This window comes from Hylaeus volcanicus, chromosome 5 (genome assembly GCF_026283585.1).
Source record: "Hylaeus volcanicus isolate JK05 chromosome 5, UHH_iyHylVolc1.0_haploid, whole genome shotgun sequence".
Lineage (NCBI taxonomy): Eukaryota > Metazoa > Arthropoda > Insecta > Hymenoptera > Colletidae > Hylaeus > Hylaeus volcanicus.
Window position 1 is genome coordinate 28,844,821 of NC_071980.1, and position 15,779 is coordinate 28,860,599.

At 35.6% G+C, this 15,779-nt stretch overlaps 1 protein-coding gene and 1 long non-coding RNA gene across 9 annotated transcripts in view; one reads left to right on the top strand and one right to left on the bottom strand.

Annotated features, from left to right (window-relative positions):
- The window catches only part of LOC128877189 (protein lap4), a 30,850-nt gene that overhangs the window by 5,028 nt on the left and 10,043 nt on the right, over positions 1 to 15,779 (bottom strand). For 3 of the 8 annotated variants that reach the window (XR_008457203.1, XM_054124286.1, XM_054124288.1), the window contains exons 3-28: positions 13,122 to 13,200; positions 12,936 to 13,025; positions 12,718 to 12,838; positions 12,344 to 12,636; positions 12,123 to 12,256; positions 11,920 to 12,031; positions 11,698 to 11,864; positions 11,449 to 11,609; positions 11,119 to 11,229; positions 10,774 to 10,992; positions 10,476 to 10,709; positions 10,132 to 10,216; positions 9,408 to 9,572; positions 9,142 to 9,317; positions 8,946 to 9,080; positions 8,697 to 8,852; positions 8,508 to 8,588; positions 7,598 to 8,398; positions 6,474 to 6,581; positions 6,200 to 6,379; positions 5,719 to 5,748; positions 5,158 to 5,316; positions 4,698 to 5,078; positions 4,447 to 4,599; positions 533 to 979; positions 59 to 170 (exon numbers count right to left, since the gene is read on the bottom strand). Coding sequence is in view for 7 of the 8 variants with exons in the window: in XM_054124286.1 (XP_053980261.1) it covers positions 59 to 170; positions 533 to 979; positions 4,447 to 4,599; positions 4,698 to 5,078; positions 5,158 to 5,316; positions 5,719 to 5,748; positions 6,200 to 6,379; positions 6,474 to 6,581; positions 7,598 to 8,398; positions 8,508 to 8,588; positions 8,697 to 8,852; positions 8,946 to 9,080; positions 9,142 to 9,317; positions 9,408 to 9,572; positions 10,132 to 10,216; positions 10,476 to 10,709; positions 10,774 to 10,992; positions 11,119 to 11,229; positions 11,449 to 11,609; positions 11,698 to 11,864; positions 11,920 to 12,031; positions 12,123 to 12,256; positions 12,344 to 12,636; positions 12,718 to 12,838; positions 12,936 to 13,025; positions 13,122 to 13,200 (4,890 nt within the window). In the remaining variant the exon portion in view is untranslated. Of the gene's footprint in view, positions 1 to 58; positions 171 to 532; positions 980 to 2,415; positions 3,259 to 4,446; positions 4,600 to 4,697; positions 5,079 to 5,157; positions 5,317 to 5,718; positions 5,749 to 6,199; positions 6,380 to 6,473; positions 6,582 to 7,597; positions 8,399 to 8,507; positions 8,589 to 8,696; positions 8,853 to 8,945; positions 9,081 to 9,141; positions 9,318 to 9,407; positions 9,573 to 10,131; positions 10,217 to 10,475; positions 10,710 to 10,773; positions 10,993 to 11,118; positions 11,230 to 11,448; positions 11,610 to 11,697; positions 11,865 to 11,919; positions 12,032 to 12,122; positions 12,257 to 12,343; positions 12,637 to 12,717; positions 12,839 to 12,935; positions 13,026 to 13,121; positions 13,201 to 13,585; positions 15,184 to 15,779 lie in introns of those variants that run through there. The other 5 variants (XM_054124289.1, XM_054124290.1, XM_054124287.1 and 2 more) reach the window with 5 other exon arrangements.
- Positions 9,901 to 10,579, top strand: LOC128877198 (uncharacterized). The gene is made up of 3 exons (XR_008457208.1): positions 9,901 to 10,054; positions 10,162 to 10,225; positions 10,440 to 10,579. It is a non-coding gene; the product is annotated as an uncharacterized LOC128877198 (long non-coding RNA).

Here is a 15,779-nt window from a genome sequence, read left to right on the forward strand (position 1 = left end):
TAAGTAACGCGTACATTACCCAGAATCCGTTCAATTAATTGCTTTAATTCTTATCAACCTGGCTTAGGGGAAGGCTTTAGATGTTCCTCCATGGCACTTTCAAATAATTTCTTTTTGTCGCTAACTGACATCTTTACTAGAGGTGGTGTCGGAGATGGTGTTGGTGACAGCTGTATTTTGAAAAATTATATTAGTAACAATATTCTATAAGATACTCTATGTAATGCAACCACTTCGAAACAGAAATTCATGCGGAAAATTCATCAATTATAATTTACCATCATCCCTAGTATAAACACAGAAGTAATTGTTAGCGTTCTACCCGATATGCAAACCATTGAGACTGTTACATACTAATAATCTAAGGACATTTCCCAATTTGTATTCAAGTAATACAAAATAATCTAACGAATGTGAGTTATATTCGAATGCAATAGAATTCTACAGTTCAAACGTACCAACATTCTCAGTAAAGAATATATATATACAAAAAAAAAAGAGTAGTGCATTTAAACAAGCATTGTAAACCCACCTCAACCTGAATATGACCGTCAACAGAGCGTGCTGTCTGTCGCTTGTTAAAAGAAGCTGAAGTGCCAAAATGCCCCGGGGATGTAGGAGAAGTTAAAGGTGTTGGAGGAAGTTTAAAATGGCAGTGAGCAGTTTGGGTAGGACTATGGTAGACTTTCTTGTAAGAAATAATTTGGGGATCGGATGTACATTTGTCATGCGGAGACAGAGAACGTTCTCCTTTGATAGCGGTCGGAGAGATATAGTCGATTGATTCTTCTTTAGAAATTGGAGGAAGATTGGCGAAGGTTATACTACGCTTCGGTATAGAATGTTTTTTCTTTGGAGATGGCAAGGTTTGGGCAATAGCAGTACGATTAAAATTCGTCGATGGAGTAAGAGTAGAGACTGGAGACTTTGTTGACCAATAATTATCCATTGATGTTCCACTTCTCTCTTTCCTTAGCGACTAAGTAAATAACACGAAGAATTGTATTAGTGAAATTAATGCAAGTCTCTATTATACGTATATACTAGGGTACAATAAATATGTAAAACTATAGTTATAAACTATATAAATACCGTATAAAAATCAACGCTAAAGCTAAAAACCAACACTTCTAATTTCTACAATCTTAAACAAGAATATATATCTTCCTTGTTCTTTAAGTCTCAAAGACTGATCTGTATACAACTTGTAATTATACTTTAAAAACGGATTTATTTTTTCAGTACTACATCTCATACAAAATCTATATCAGAATTAAAAAGGAATCAGTTTTGAACTTATTTATCCAATCTTCTTTTTTTACCATCTATACATTCAATATTATATCAATTGTACTATTATTGCAACAATTCATCCAGCTTTGCACACGATTTTATTCGTGTACCCTTCCAATGATTTTAAACATACTAAAATCGATTTTATAAAGTTATTTCACATTTGTACCCTATCCATCATCTTTTTATACATATCAATGTATCGCAAGAAATTCTGAAATATCGTAATTAGTTCATTTTTATCCCAGATTGTAATTCATTAACAGGAACTGTAGTTTCTGTGTCGCTAAATATGAACATGGAAAAATTGATTCTCTCACAGTTTATAGTATCACTGGGATAAATATAACTACTTTCAGAAGAACTTGGCACATCGATATATCCGAATAAAGCACTGCACGTCGTATTTAATTATTATGTCGGTCAACTGGAACTTCAACATTAACATCATTTTATTTTATAGTTAGATAAATACTATCTTACGTTTATACTTTGTAATAATATATAAACATCTGGTCCATTAGATTTATATCAACATATAACATTTATAGAAAATTTGTAGAATACAGTACATTGATTTATATATCAATAATGATATGAATTTACTGTAGCAGTAATGATCCAATAGTGCCAGCATTTGTAACTGAGAAAAAATGCTAGACGCATAAATACCTTATCAAATAATATTTGATGTCTCAGGACATTTTTTCTTTCTCCTTTACTTTAAACTGTACATCATTTAATACGTTAAATAATTAGTATTGGGTATGTTTCCTCAATTAGTGATACACGCTTCGATTATTCTCTTTTGTGTTAAGTAATTAAGCGAATAAAACATAGAAAAGTACCTATAGGTTTAAATGTAAATAGTAAAATATTCTATCTTTCTTCACGTGAATTGCACGAAATTTTCTTAACGATAAAAAAGATATATCCATCGTTATTCGCTACATATCATGTCAAAACAATTGTACTAATAATATTAAAATAGATTTATATTTTCCTATATCAGAGAATACTATACAAACAAAATAGTTAAAAATAGTATATTGAAAATGTCATAAGTGGTAATACTTCTAAATTCGACATTAAATTGTTTCTAAAAAGAAAAAAACAAACTACCGAGTCGTGTATCACAAAGAAAAACATTAACAAACGGAAATACCTGTTTTTTGTATAGAATGAAAGTTTGAAGTATATTAATATACGAGTCTCGTCACAAGTATGTATAATAATATACTTTAACTTGTTATTCGCATCAAAGACGGACAAATATATCTACTGCCACCGTAGTTATCCTTTCTTACTTTCAGTAATTTCTGGTATAGTACCCAAGAGAAGTTCGCGCAATTTTTTAAGCTCAATCAATCAATTACAGCAGTCACCCATTCAACATTTTTTGTAACATTTTAAAATAGATTGCAAACAAGTCTAAGAATCAATGTACAAATATATCGCTAAAAAATATCTGTTAAATACATGGGAAGTTCTCGTCTATGTCTTCTGTCTATCTATCACAGAAATATCTTTTCATTTTCTTCTTTTAACCGATATTTACGAACGAAGGTGCAATGAATATGTACACGAGAGTCTGTAGTTAAGGAAGATATAACACACTTTTGTGACGATTAAAATCTTGACCCCCAACTGGACCAAAGCAAGAAACCAATCACAAAATCAACTCAGCCAGTCAGCGTGTTTGCAATAATACACTTAACATTATAATGGCAGTATCAGTAACAAACGGAGTAACGATAGTAATTGCATATAACAATGATACCCATTGATGAAACGCAATAAACAGTGATTATGTGAGTTAACGACATGAATTCCTTAGAATAATTTATTATGGCACAGTCCCGCGGATTCAGAGGTATGGACGTAGACACAGGGAAAATGAGTAGAGGATCGAACGACTCACTCCTGTTAGAGGGCAGCCAAAGTAGCACTATCACCTTCCACTGTCTGTAAACATGTGAAATATCTCTTGTTTTGCTGCTCAGGAGAGCATGCGACGCTAAGAACACTGACAAATGTACATTTCATGCGTCATGTATTAATAATTAAGTTGTGAGATTCGTGATGGATGTGTAGCAAAGACAAATAATAAAAACGTTGTAGCTGTAAAGAATTTGAATATTTGTCTAAATTTATGTTAAGCGTAATACGATATTATCGAAAATGTGATAAATGATAAATTAAAAAGGTATTTTCACGAAAATTAAGAACTTTGTTATTATATTCCGATGTTCATTTTCATAATAACTTTAACGAAGGGAACTAAAATACATTTTAATGAAATCTACTTCTCATGCGTATGCACACGTATAAGGATGTACACAAATGCATAATTTACAATCCATTTGTATAGGATAAAATTTGTAATATGTCAATCGTTAATAATAGGGAAGAGTTACGTTCTTTTTAGTGACATCACATTGTACCATAATAATTTTTCTATTTTCAAACTAATCAAGAACTATCATTTTTCTATACATTCGTCATTCATAGACTATAATATTCAAGTGTGTCCCTCCTTTTGTTCCAATGCCATTAATAAAGAGTGTAATATTTTTGTTAATAAATTATACATGTATGTATCCGCAAATGAACACACGCATACACACATGCATACCCACACGCAGATTCGTACGTATGAGGAGATAAATGTATGATTTTTAACTAATAATAAAACATGCAAAAATCGTGCACTCCTAGTAAATAAAACTCAAAAGAAAAAGGTAACAACGTTAAATTAAAAATAATTTATACGCTAAGTGTTCCATAAATGAAATGTATAGCATAATTACGAAGAATAAAACAATAACAGTGCTATAAAATTAAATTATAACAAAGAGAAAGGAATCAAGCATTTATAAATGCATGAATAGTAATGATTTATAAATTATCCATAAAAAATTACTAACAATACAACCAAGGGTTTTAAGGTAAGATAAGTAAAATTGAAGAATTATTTAATTCTTAAAAAATTTTGTTTTATATTATATGAATTTTATAGTTCAATTATAGTATTGGCATAAACAAAATCCAGTTAGTAAAATCAATTACTACTTGCAAATTAGTTGATACATTTACAAACGTGCAAATAATTTCCAGTTCAAAATCAATTATAAAAATCATAAAAGTACTTACATTTGTATTTTGAGGTGCTAAAGTGTGTTTGCTCATCACAATAGTAGTTGTTTTGAGATCTTTTGTACCACCTGGCGATTTTGGTGGCACCATGTCAACAGGACTATTGGATTTGCTTACTAAGGATTCAGCTGCTCTAACTACATCCAATACCTATACGATAACAGAATATTTCATATTAACCCGTAATATGCTTTCACTGTATTCGTAACGATAGACAAGGGAAATGAATATATGATCGTAAACCTTACTTTTTCGGGAGTCGATTTTTCTCTATGCTCGATCAAAGCACGTTCCCGTTCTTCTTGTTCCCATGCAACAAGTTCAGCTTTCATTTCTTGTTCTTGTCTGAGAGTTGCAGCTTCTTCATCGTCGCGATCCAAACTGGACACACTCTGTGACAGAGACTTAGTGCCATCTGTTGCAGGATCCTTTAATTCTTTAGACGTTCTAGACTCTTTAGATTCTCTACCATCGGATAGTGGCAATATAGGCTCGACTTCATTTTTATCATAACCTTTGCAAACTACTAACGTAATTGTATTTCCCGAACACCGAAGTATATTTACTGCTTCTTGGTGAGTCGCGCCTAGTAACGATGTACCATTCACTTCGAGTAGTCTCATGCCCACCTACAATCAAAGATACGCAAAAATTTTCTTTCGTGAAGCATTTGCTACTAACAGAAATAGTGACTATTGCGAATATTACCTTCAGTCTTCCGTCTCTTTTAGCTGCACCACCGGAATTAATCTTAGATATAAAAACTCCCTCGTCTGTATGATCCAGGGGGTTACCCTTTTGTCCTCTAAGTCCACCTTTAATGTGCATACCCAATTTTTCACCCGGTTCTTTTGTAATAACCAATTCCTAAAATACAACAAATAATTAAAAATAATTTCAAATGTATATTTATTAATACTGTATTGTACAACGTTTGCAAAATGTCAATATTTATTTTCTCATTCTTGTCTTAAAGTAATAAAACTTCTAAAAGAGTTAACATTCTGTATGAGAATTTTATGTTTAAATCTGTATACGAAATACTAAATAATAAATCAAACACATATATGGTGATCACCATATTATAGCGTCCTTTTAATGTGGCATGAAGCATGTGAAGCAATTAAAAAGACAACTGTGAGATTCTATACAATCTCAGCCTAGGCGGAAAAAGCAATTGTTTATGATTTGGTGCTGAAGTGCGGCCTTTATAGAAGAATAAGCACAGAATCAAAAAATACAAACAGGTCAAATAATTTGAGTACTTACTGTCACAGGGATGTACTCTATTTCGACCAGCTTGTAGGACAAATTATAAATAACGGTATTAGGTGTGGAAACTATCGTGAGTAAAGCACCCAGTGTCATTGTTTACAAATAATTAGCATTAATCGACAAACATAACGAGATAAAAGTTTTCCGATACTTTGCTGAATGACCAATAAACAAAGAACTAATAACTGTATCATTGTTTATCAAAATGTACAGTCTTAAAAAAGTGATCTCAAACTTTTCTGCATTTCAGATTTCTCTTAACTACTCTTGTTGGACTTAAATTTGTTAAATATTTGTAAATATCGAAAATTACAATAGCTAAGTGTTATGATAAACATTCACCGTGAATTTTATGATTCGCGCAATTGCATTTTCGTAAGCGTGTTTAAACTAGGAAGCTATTCCACAGTTGAAAAGCAAAAATTTTGTGCAATTACTAGCAAGCAGTGAGGTAAATAAATTACGAATAGATTACCTGATAATTTTCCGGTAATGGATCATGTTGAACTGTAAGCATAATTTGATCTCCCGGTCGTAGTAGTTCCATCACAGCCTCTTGATGAGTAGCTTTTGTTACATCTGTACCATTTACTTTCAGTATTCTGTCACCCATTCTTAATTTACCAGATTTTGCAGCTATACCTCCAGGCACAACCTAATTTTAATACAATATTTACAATACTATTTTTTAATCAATCACAATTAGAATGACAATAATATACGAATATACGTATGGATGTAAAACTTACATGAGATATAAAAATTCCAGGTTCTTTTGCACCAAACGGAGTGCAGGAATGATCTGTACCTCCAATGATACTGAATCCTAAGGATCCTTCTTTTACAAGGACGACATCCTAAACAATAAATGTTTGATCGCTGATAAATCGAACGTTATTGTACAAGTTATTTAAATAGAATTTATAAAGAATAGAAGGTGCTGTATACGTTCGTTTTCTTTAAATAAGATTCTTTAAGAAACAGTGAATGGTGACAGTGAGAGAAGTATAAAATTTAAAAGATATTATACTAGAGTTACAGAGACAATGAAGAAAGGAATTGTAATTTATAATTTTAAATCATAAATACATTGGTTTAGCCTATGAAATGTAGAAGAGGAGAATGTACTTATAGTTTATGCTACTTACCTATTTCCATGCCAGAGGATAAGCACCCAATGTATCAAACAATACAACATCCCATATTACCAAATTTCTAACAAATATTTCCAATATGTATCAAAACGACAGCAATGAATTTAAAATGTATAAGCATGCAGCAAAGTAAAATATACTTTACAGAAATAAACCGAAAACACATACAAACGATGTTAACAATTTTTAATTCGTTTTTCGTCGGAAAGTCGATCAACTGTCTTTATAAAAATATTGTTTAAAAAAAATATTTTCTTTATCGAACATGCAAAAAGAAGGAGACCGCTTCACCATTATATTCTAAGTTATTTAAAATAAACGATCGATTCTAATGAAATAAGTTTTTTAAATGTTGTGATATCCGTGGCGTTTTATTATGAAAAGATGAATATTGAAATGTAGATAATCAACATTTACCAGTAATCGTGATTATCATCCAAGCATGGAAATAAGTTAATAAATAACGGCTATTAGTGTTCGAGTATTACTTAAACTATTTAAAGGGTGCAGACTGTTCCCGTATTCTAGTTTTATTAACATTAATAAGTTAATCTTATTAACATTGAAAGATTATAAAGCAAATTTCATCAAAATTTTCTATCAATTGCGAATACTTTAGTTTAATTATGGAACAGAATTAAAGACGACTGTCTCGATCGAATTATTTCCACAAACTGCATGTAAAATATAATTCGTGCATCTAACTACCAAGCACATACCTCGATAATTACTGGCTGTACCGACTGGTTGTCGGTCACCCTAGTAACGACGGTCTCGGTGAGAGTGCTCTTTGTGATGGTCTCAGTAACTTTACCAAGTGTAGTGGGAGCCGGAGGAAAATTAACATCTCCAGGTAGATTATCAGGCTGCTTTATTGTCACTGTCACGATAGGGCCTTGATGGGAGTCTGGAGGTGACGAGGAAGTAGGAGGACGGAGGAAATGTGCGGGAATCATAGCCTGAAATTCTTCGTTGGTGATAGGCTTCGATACCTGTATGTCGTCCTGGGGTGAGATTGACCTAGGCTCTGTAGAAGATGTGGGCGTCGAGGTTGCAGTTGTTGCGAGTGCGATCGTCGGTTGTGAAATGCTATGCCTCGGAGCAGGCTGTGGATGCGGCTGGCTATTTGTTGGACTTGGCGATACCGAAGAAACGTTTTTAATAGTTCCAGATTCTGTAACACCGTTCATTTTGGGCATCTCAGCGGTTTCAATTTTCATAGGCGGTGGTGTCTTCGAAGTAGGACTCGGTGATAAAGCTCTGTCGGCATCAATAGATCGCCGATATCCGGTATATCCTGGTCTATTCGCTATATAACTATTGGCACTATATAATCCTGTATACGGTTTAGGTGCGCCAATTACGCGTGGTGATTTTTCCGATGGTGTTACAACCGTGGCTGCGTTTGCTTGTGAAAGTGGAATTTCACGTTCGACTACCAATCGAACGAATCTTTCCAAGCCTGTTAGTAAAGCAACTGCCTGCTCGTGCTTAGCTCCTCTCATTTCAACTCCATTAATCTAAAATATAATGTTACAATATATTTCAGATAAAATGTACAAAAAAGAAACGAAAAAGAAAAGATATTTGTCATCAATTACAATTGACGTGTGTTAAAAAAGAACTTACAGATATTACTTTGTCTCCGATTAATAATTTACCGTCTTTCTGTGCCACACCACCATCGGTTATTCTTGAAATATATATTGCCTAAAAAATTATATTTGAAACAATGAACATCAAATTAGACGAAAACAATATTAATAATTATACATATATAATGTAATTTGTCAATAGTTGTATTATATTATATCTTACATCGCTATTGTCCTTGAATGGTGGAGAACCTTCTCCGCCAGCAATACTAAATCCAAGTCCATTTTGGTCCCGTATTAATGTTGTATGTACAAGGACAGACACCATTGGTTCAGTACCTGGTTTCACCGTGGATATAGGTTCCGGAATTTTCTTGATCTAATTTCGAAAATTAAATATATCTTTAAAGGTTATGTTTATGTTTATATATTCTACATAAAATGTGTAACCATCGATTAGCAAACTGTATACCTTAATAGTTTCATGAGGTAAAGAAGCATCGCCATTTTCTAAATTATGCGGCAAACCTGTAGATGAAACATGAGACGTAGCGCTTGGTGCTCTACTCGTACTCAAACTAGAGCACATCGAATCTTTCCTTGATGTCTGTTAAATATTATAAAAGTTAATTTGTAATATAAAAGAGACGTATTTAAGAATCGGATACCTGTTCATATGGCGGTAATATCCTTGTAACTTCTCTCTGAACTACTAATACAAGAACACGTCCGCATGCTTTTAGAACTTCTACAGCATCATAGTGACCTACGTTTACTACTGAAACTCCGTTTACAGATAGCACTTTATCCTCTACTTTTAAACCTGCCAAATCTGCGGGCCCACCTATAAAGTAGGATTATATTTTGTAAGAGTATTATGTAAACGATGTACATATTATTTTACACTTAACTTATACATATTTAATGCTTTTACCTTCGGTAACTCTGGAAATAAAAATGCCTTCATCGTCACCTTTGAATGGGGTTGAACCGATACCACCAGCTATCGACAAACCAAGACCACCTGTCGTTCTCTCAATATGAATCTCATATTGTTCCTCTCGTACTTCTATCGTAGGTTCAGCATCGGATATCGCACCTATGCAGTAATAGAATTAATTATTCTACAATACATGGAGGTATGATAATGATAAGTTTATCAAGATTCACCACTGTTTCTTATTTTTCTCACAAAACATCTGAACTTTTTAGGCATTTTTAATCACTAACTTCATAAATAATAGTCAACTATCACTTGTATTTTTAATGGAACGGTTTTACTTTGTCATTTTCTCTTTTTATTAGCACATTCGCTATAGTAAAGTAGATTGATAATCAGATAACAGATAAGATAGTTGATGGAAAAAGTATATCTTATCATGGCCTCTCTGTTTGCTGTCAGCGATTACGAAACAGTCATACCGAGGAGTCTGGAAGGCATACGCCTTCATTCAATGAAGTTTATAAGATATAACACGTTGTAGAATACGATTTTAATTAAAATTGATCGTGTTTTATAAAGTTTTGCCTTTCACGGATTTTTAAGTCACTATTATTTAGCATGCGGTATATATAATAACGGTATGTAATAAGAATAAAACGTGATGTGTACACCAAGAGGAAAGCAAGTGTTGTAAGAAAGTTTACGACTATTTTACCTTGGCTCTGAGTGTCGAAATTTTCTACAGATTCCGTAGGTGCTGATGCAGGTACAGCAGGTTCATCGCTTTTCTTCATAAGTGCCTATATACGGTAAGACCAATAAGTTGTGTCACGTAATAATGAACATTATTAATAATCTTTAATATCGCATGTAAAATTAAGCCGAAAATGAAAAATAAAATTATTTCATATAATAATTTGTTTTCCAGATAATCGATTTTGAAAATTCGTCTAGTACGCGTATATTTTTTACTTATTTTTGCATCTAGAATTACATCTTGCTTAATTGTACCATTCAATTCAGGTTAACCAGCATATTTTAGATTGGTAACCAACTTACTTGTGCAATAATGGAAGCTACCTTTTCCTTATCCACGGCCGTATGGATACGTTTATTCTTTAAATGGTGTGGAGTGTCTCTACGATGAAGTCTATTGGGTCTATTCGAATCACCGCCACCTTCGTAATCAGTACCCTCTGCTATAGAAAATTCTACGTGTCTTTGTATTTCCTCATTTTCGGATTCATCATTTCCATCCTTTGATTCAGATACCGAACCTTCCATTCCCATATCCTACGAAAATGGTATGGTTAATAAATAAATAAATAAATATACTCTTATTCCCACGAATACTTACAGGATTATATTCTGTAATATATTGATTGGAAACCACTTCTGGTTCATTATTAGATCGAAGGTCCGTATTATCGTCTAATGTTCCAGGTACAGTTTGTTTTTGTTCGTTTTCTATAAATTCAGTATTTACGAGTTCCTGGTCTGTAGATAGATCTAAATCGTTAGGTTTCATTAGCGTATCAGTCTCAGCTTTATCTAAACCAAATGTTTGAGAAACATCCTGAAAAAATATCGTTTCCCAAGTTTAAAAATACCGTATGTAATGAATTTATATTTCTTCTTTAAGAGATAATGTTTCTTTGTAAAGGAAAGGTTTCGGTAACGTAAAGTTAAAAGTAAGAGTTACCTGTTCGTCAGTAGATGCCGACCGACTGTCGCTCTTTCCTTTACTGAACAATTTGTGAGCTTTGGCTTTCAATTCTTTCGGATGCGGTGTATTTTGTCGTACAAACGGTGTCTGAAACGAGTACAAAGTCTTGCATATGTACCAATATAATCATACGAAACAAGTGGTTAGGAGAACGAAAAAGACAATGTTGTTTAATTTTCAGTTAATATAATTTTCATACAATGAGTCATAAGAATAAGAACGTTTCCAACACATGAAGCATCTCAAGAGCTTTGTAAATCTAGACCTAAAGAAAGTAGCAGAGTTTGCTATATAGAGCAGGCTCACCTCCTTATCAGTTTCCGGAGGTTCATCTGTGAATTTCACTGAATGCGTTCGCGATGCTTCTTTTTCTTGCCAGCCTTCATCGTCGCTGCTACCAAGCTCCCGTATTTCGCCACCCTGAACAGCGTTTCTCATTCCAACCAACATACCAACTCTTCCTGAATCTAATTTAAACAAAATTATGTTAGCCACGGTTCTCTGCTGGTCTATCGCATCCGTTTAATTATAACGGTAAGAAATGAATACACTAACCATCAGGATGGGATTCCAATTGCGGTAGGAGGAAGCAAGTTAATACCTCTTGCTCGGTTTCTTCATCGATATCCGTTTGGAAAGTAAGCATTGGTTGGGCTTGGTTTTCACTTAACCATACTGCCTTTAAGTTCAAATTAATCAAGGAATATGGCAAGTATTGTAATCTGAAAGATGAACATTGTTATTAAATATATTAATATTACGATTAAAGTTACACACCTGTTGCCGGATATGTCCAAGACATGAAGAGCAGTGCACTGACCAACTTCAGCCGGAAGATATTGCAACTTATTGTCTCTTAAAGAGAGTACGCCCAATTTTTTCAAATTTCCTGGAGTAAAATAATCGTGTATATATATATATGTATAAAAAGAAAACTGTTTCACTATTATTAATGTATTATTTTAATAAATTCCCCTTACCAATTTCAATCGGTAGCGATTGCAAACTATTTCTATCCACATTCAAATTGTTTAGATTAAGAAGTTTTCCTATGGTTGCAGGCAACTCCAAGAGAAAATTTTCCGTAAGAATTAATTCTTGCAGATTCTCGCACCTGCGACAAAAGATGATTTCCGTTAATCGTAGAGTTCTTCCAACCGAGTATCAACATTTTCGATAAAGAAAGAAATTCGAATCCTACCTGCCTATGTTCGAGTTTAAACTAGAAAGCCTATTTTGATCGACTTTCAGAATAGTAAGCTTTTTCAGTTCCCCAATTCCATCGGGCAACTTTTCGATAACGTTCTGGGATAAATGCAAATCCGTTAAGGAACCCAGACCGCCGATTTCTTCCGGAAGATCTTCCAAACGATTTTCGGATACGTCCAAGCACGCTAATGTTTTCAATTCTCCGATTTCCGGTGGCAAATGTTGCAACTGATTATGATCTAGCCATAATTCTTGCAACGCTGGCAGTTTTCCTATATGCGCCGGCTAAAATAAAAACACGCAAGATTCTCAACGATTAACGATAGTTTTAGTTGGACGTAATTTTGTTCGTCGATCATATTATACCAATTCCTCGATGTCATTGTCGCCGAGATCTAGCCGCTCCAATTTATAAAGTTGAGAAAGCGACTCGGGCAAGGACTTGAGCAAGTTTTCTCTTAACTCCAGTGATTGTAACGCCTCCAAGCTGTGAATAATCCGAACAAATTCGTCAGCGTCGAAGCAACAAGATTTAATCGAACGATTCGAATGTAATTAACGCGAATTATTTCTCTTATCGTTACCTTCCGAAGTCGGGCGGTAAATTCGTGAGTGACATATCGTTGAGTCCTAAAACAGTTAGGTTCCTTAACTGCACGAAGCCAGCCGGAAGCCTGAAAATAATAAACGAAAATTTTCCTTTAATTCCCATACAGAGTAAACAACCATCGAATAGGCGGGACGGACAAAGAAAAGCTAAATGTATCGACCTTGGAATTGGATTGCTACTGAAGTCCGCCACCTGAAGTGCCCGTAAATTCTTGATGTTCTCAGGAATGTCTGGTATATCTGTAATAAAAAGAAGAGAAAAAAAACAAGCGATGCCGATATTCAAGTACGAGTCGAACAATCGAACGATCGACACCTGAAAGACGGTGTTGCGTAAACGAGTCGAAAGAAAATTCGCGAGAGGAGTAGAAGAGCGTACAACGTGTTTAGTGTAATAGATCTTTTATAAAGAGTATCGCCACGTTTCATAAGAAATACACGATTCCAGATCATCTTCTCTAGCCGTCCTTTCTCTACTATACTTTCCTCGCGGTATCGACCCAACGGAAGGATATACATACGCACGTATTACAGTGGTTTGTTTCAACAAAGAAACGCTTGTAAAGATTTGCTTCTCTTCTAAATCTGCCATTCTAAGTTTATCTTGGAATTGTTCTATACGTACGCTTGTAGTCGTTGGTTCGCATCGCTAATCGTTTCGCAGTTTCTTCGTCGGAATGGAAACGGTGTCGGGCAGCATTTAAAATCGAAAGGAATCGGAAAGTAACTTAATCGCTTTGAATCGTCGATAAAATACTCGGCCGTGTCTCGTCATCGCGTCACGACGACGAATGGAATTCGAGTTTTCCGATTCGTCGTGCGCTATTATTTCTCTCGTCTTACGTAAGCTACGCTGGTTATTTTTCCCCCGTATGACAATTCAGATGCACGGGGAACTCGAGTAAATTTTTCCTCGGCTGGAACACTCGTTTTCGCTTTTCATGCCGATGTTATCAGAGCTCAAACGAGCTCGGACAAATAACGAGAAACGAAAGCGTTCCCGGCGCGTAAGTATCGATTGACCGGCACCCGTGCGTTGCATAATTAGCCACGCCATGGCACCGATGATTAATTTATTACAGGAAACAAAGTTGTGGAAACAAATGACAAATTCATTCGAAGAAAATGTGCGTGGTGCATAATCGATTCGTGGCTAAACACTGGTATCGCGAAGGAATGCAGGATGCCGTTGTATGAGATAATATCGCATTCCTGTTATTCCCCATAACGCTGAGTAATTTCACGAACGAAGGTGAAAAGTAACCGAGCAATTCCGAACGCAGCAGTACCAGGACTGAACCCGATCGCGTATTAAAATTTGTAAAAAAAAGTCAACGAAAATGGAGCAATCGTAACGGTTCGTGAAACGAGAGCTTTTATCGTCGATAACGTTTCGGAAATGTATAGGTTACGAATTGTAGTATCCGCGCCTCCCATACCCAACAATAAGGAGTCAAATAAGAACACGAAACGTAGGGTACGGGATTTGTCGCGTAGGTAAAGCGGTCGACTGTGGATCCGAGGATCGTGGATTCGAATCCCCGTGCCTTATTTTTCGTTTAGACTCCTACATATGGGGGCTCGTCCGGGATGGGGGGTTACAGCGGCAACTACACCGAAGAGGACCGGCCAGTGACGATGAGTGACGAGAACAACAATGCCACGCGAAGGACGGTGTCGTGTTGACGGTGGAGCGAGCAGCAGCAGTGAGGCGTCGAGAGAGAAAGAGAGAGGGGAGTACACTCCAGGGAAGGGGCAACTTGTGGTGTGTCGGAGTGAGACTCCCAAAAAGAAGAGAAACGGCGAAAGAGGGTGCGGCGCGCACTATTGTTGAGACGCGAAACCCGAGAAAACAGACATTCGAGGGCGAATGAATGTCAATTCAGGATAGCCGAGTGTAGTATCCGCGCCTCCCATACCCAACAATAAGGAGTCAAATAAGAACACGAAACGTAGGCTACGGGATTGGTCGCGTAGGTAAAGCGATCGACTGTGGATCCGAGGATCGTGGCTTCGAATCCCCGTGCCTTATTTTTCGTTTAGACTCCTACAGAATATAGGTACAGGTATTCGTACACGACTATGGGTACTTGTGCGCGTGTATCGCGACACGTTACGCGTACATACACGTACGGTGTCACGAATGCATATTGCACGCATGATGTCCGCGGATAAACGTAACGATAGCGTCGCGAAGCAATTACAAACTAACCGTGATTCCGCCAGACGGAAAAGATGGAAAGCTTTTTCGTTCACCGGGATGTGCGCGATCCCTTCGTTCCTAAACGGATATTAATTAACGATCCAAGGACGAGGTTAGAATCCATTTTCCAAACAAACTATGTAAAATTGTAATTTATTAACTTACTTTTTATAAACAATGACATTCTACATATTCTCGGAAATCTCTAGAATAGATAGATTACAAACCAAAAAAATAGCTAGGAGTTCCTTGAAAAGGGTGGTTCGGGAGGTGATTTGAAACAACTTTTTCCTTTGCGAAATTGTTGTCCGACGCCTCGTTGAGGAGATATTAACGGAAAACACGCGCGCTCTGATTGGTCGGGTTTTTTTTATTAATATCTACTTAACGAAGCCCAATCCGACATTTTTGCAAAGGAAAAAGTTGTTTCAAATCACCTCCCGAACCACCCCTTTCAAGGACCTCCAACATTTTTGGGACACCCTGTATACACGTAGAAATGCATCCCGATACGTTGGCTCTCAAATGTGCTCGGCTGAAGAGTCCGAGGCAATATCGAATATGCGACGATATCATCGATCGATAACTTCTGTCTGACTACACCGTATCCCGTGGA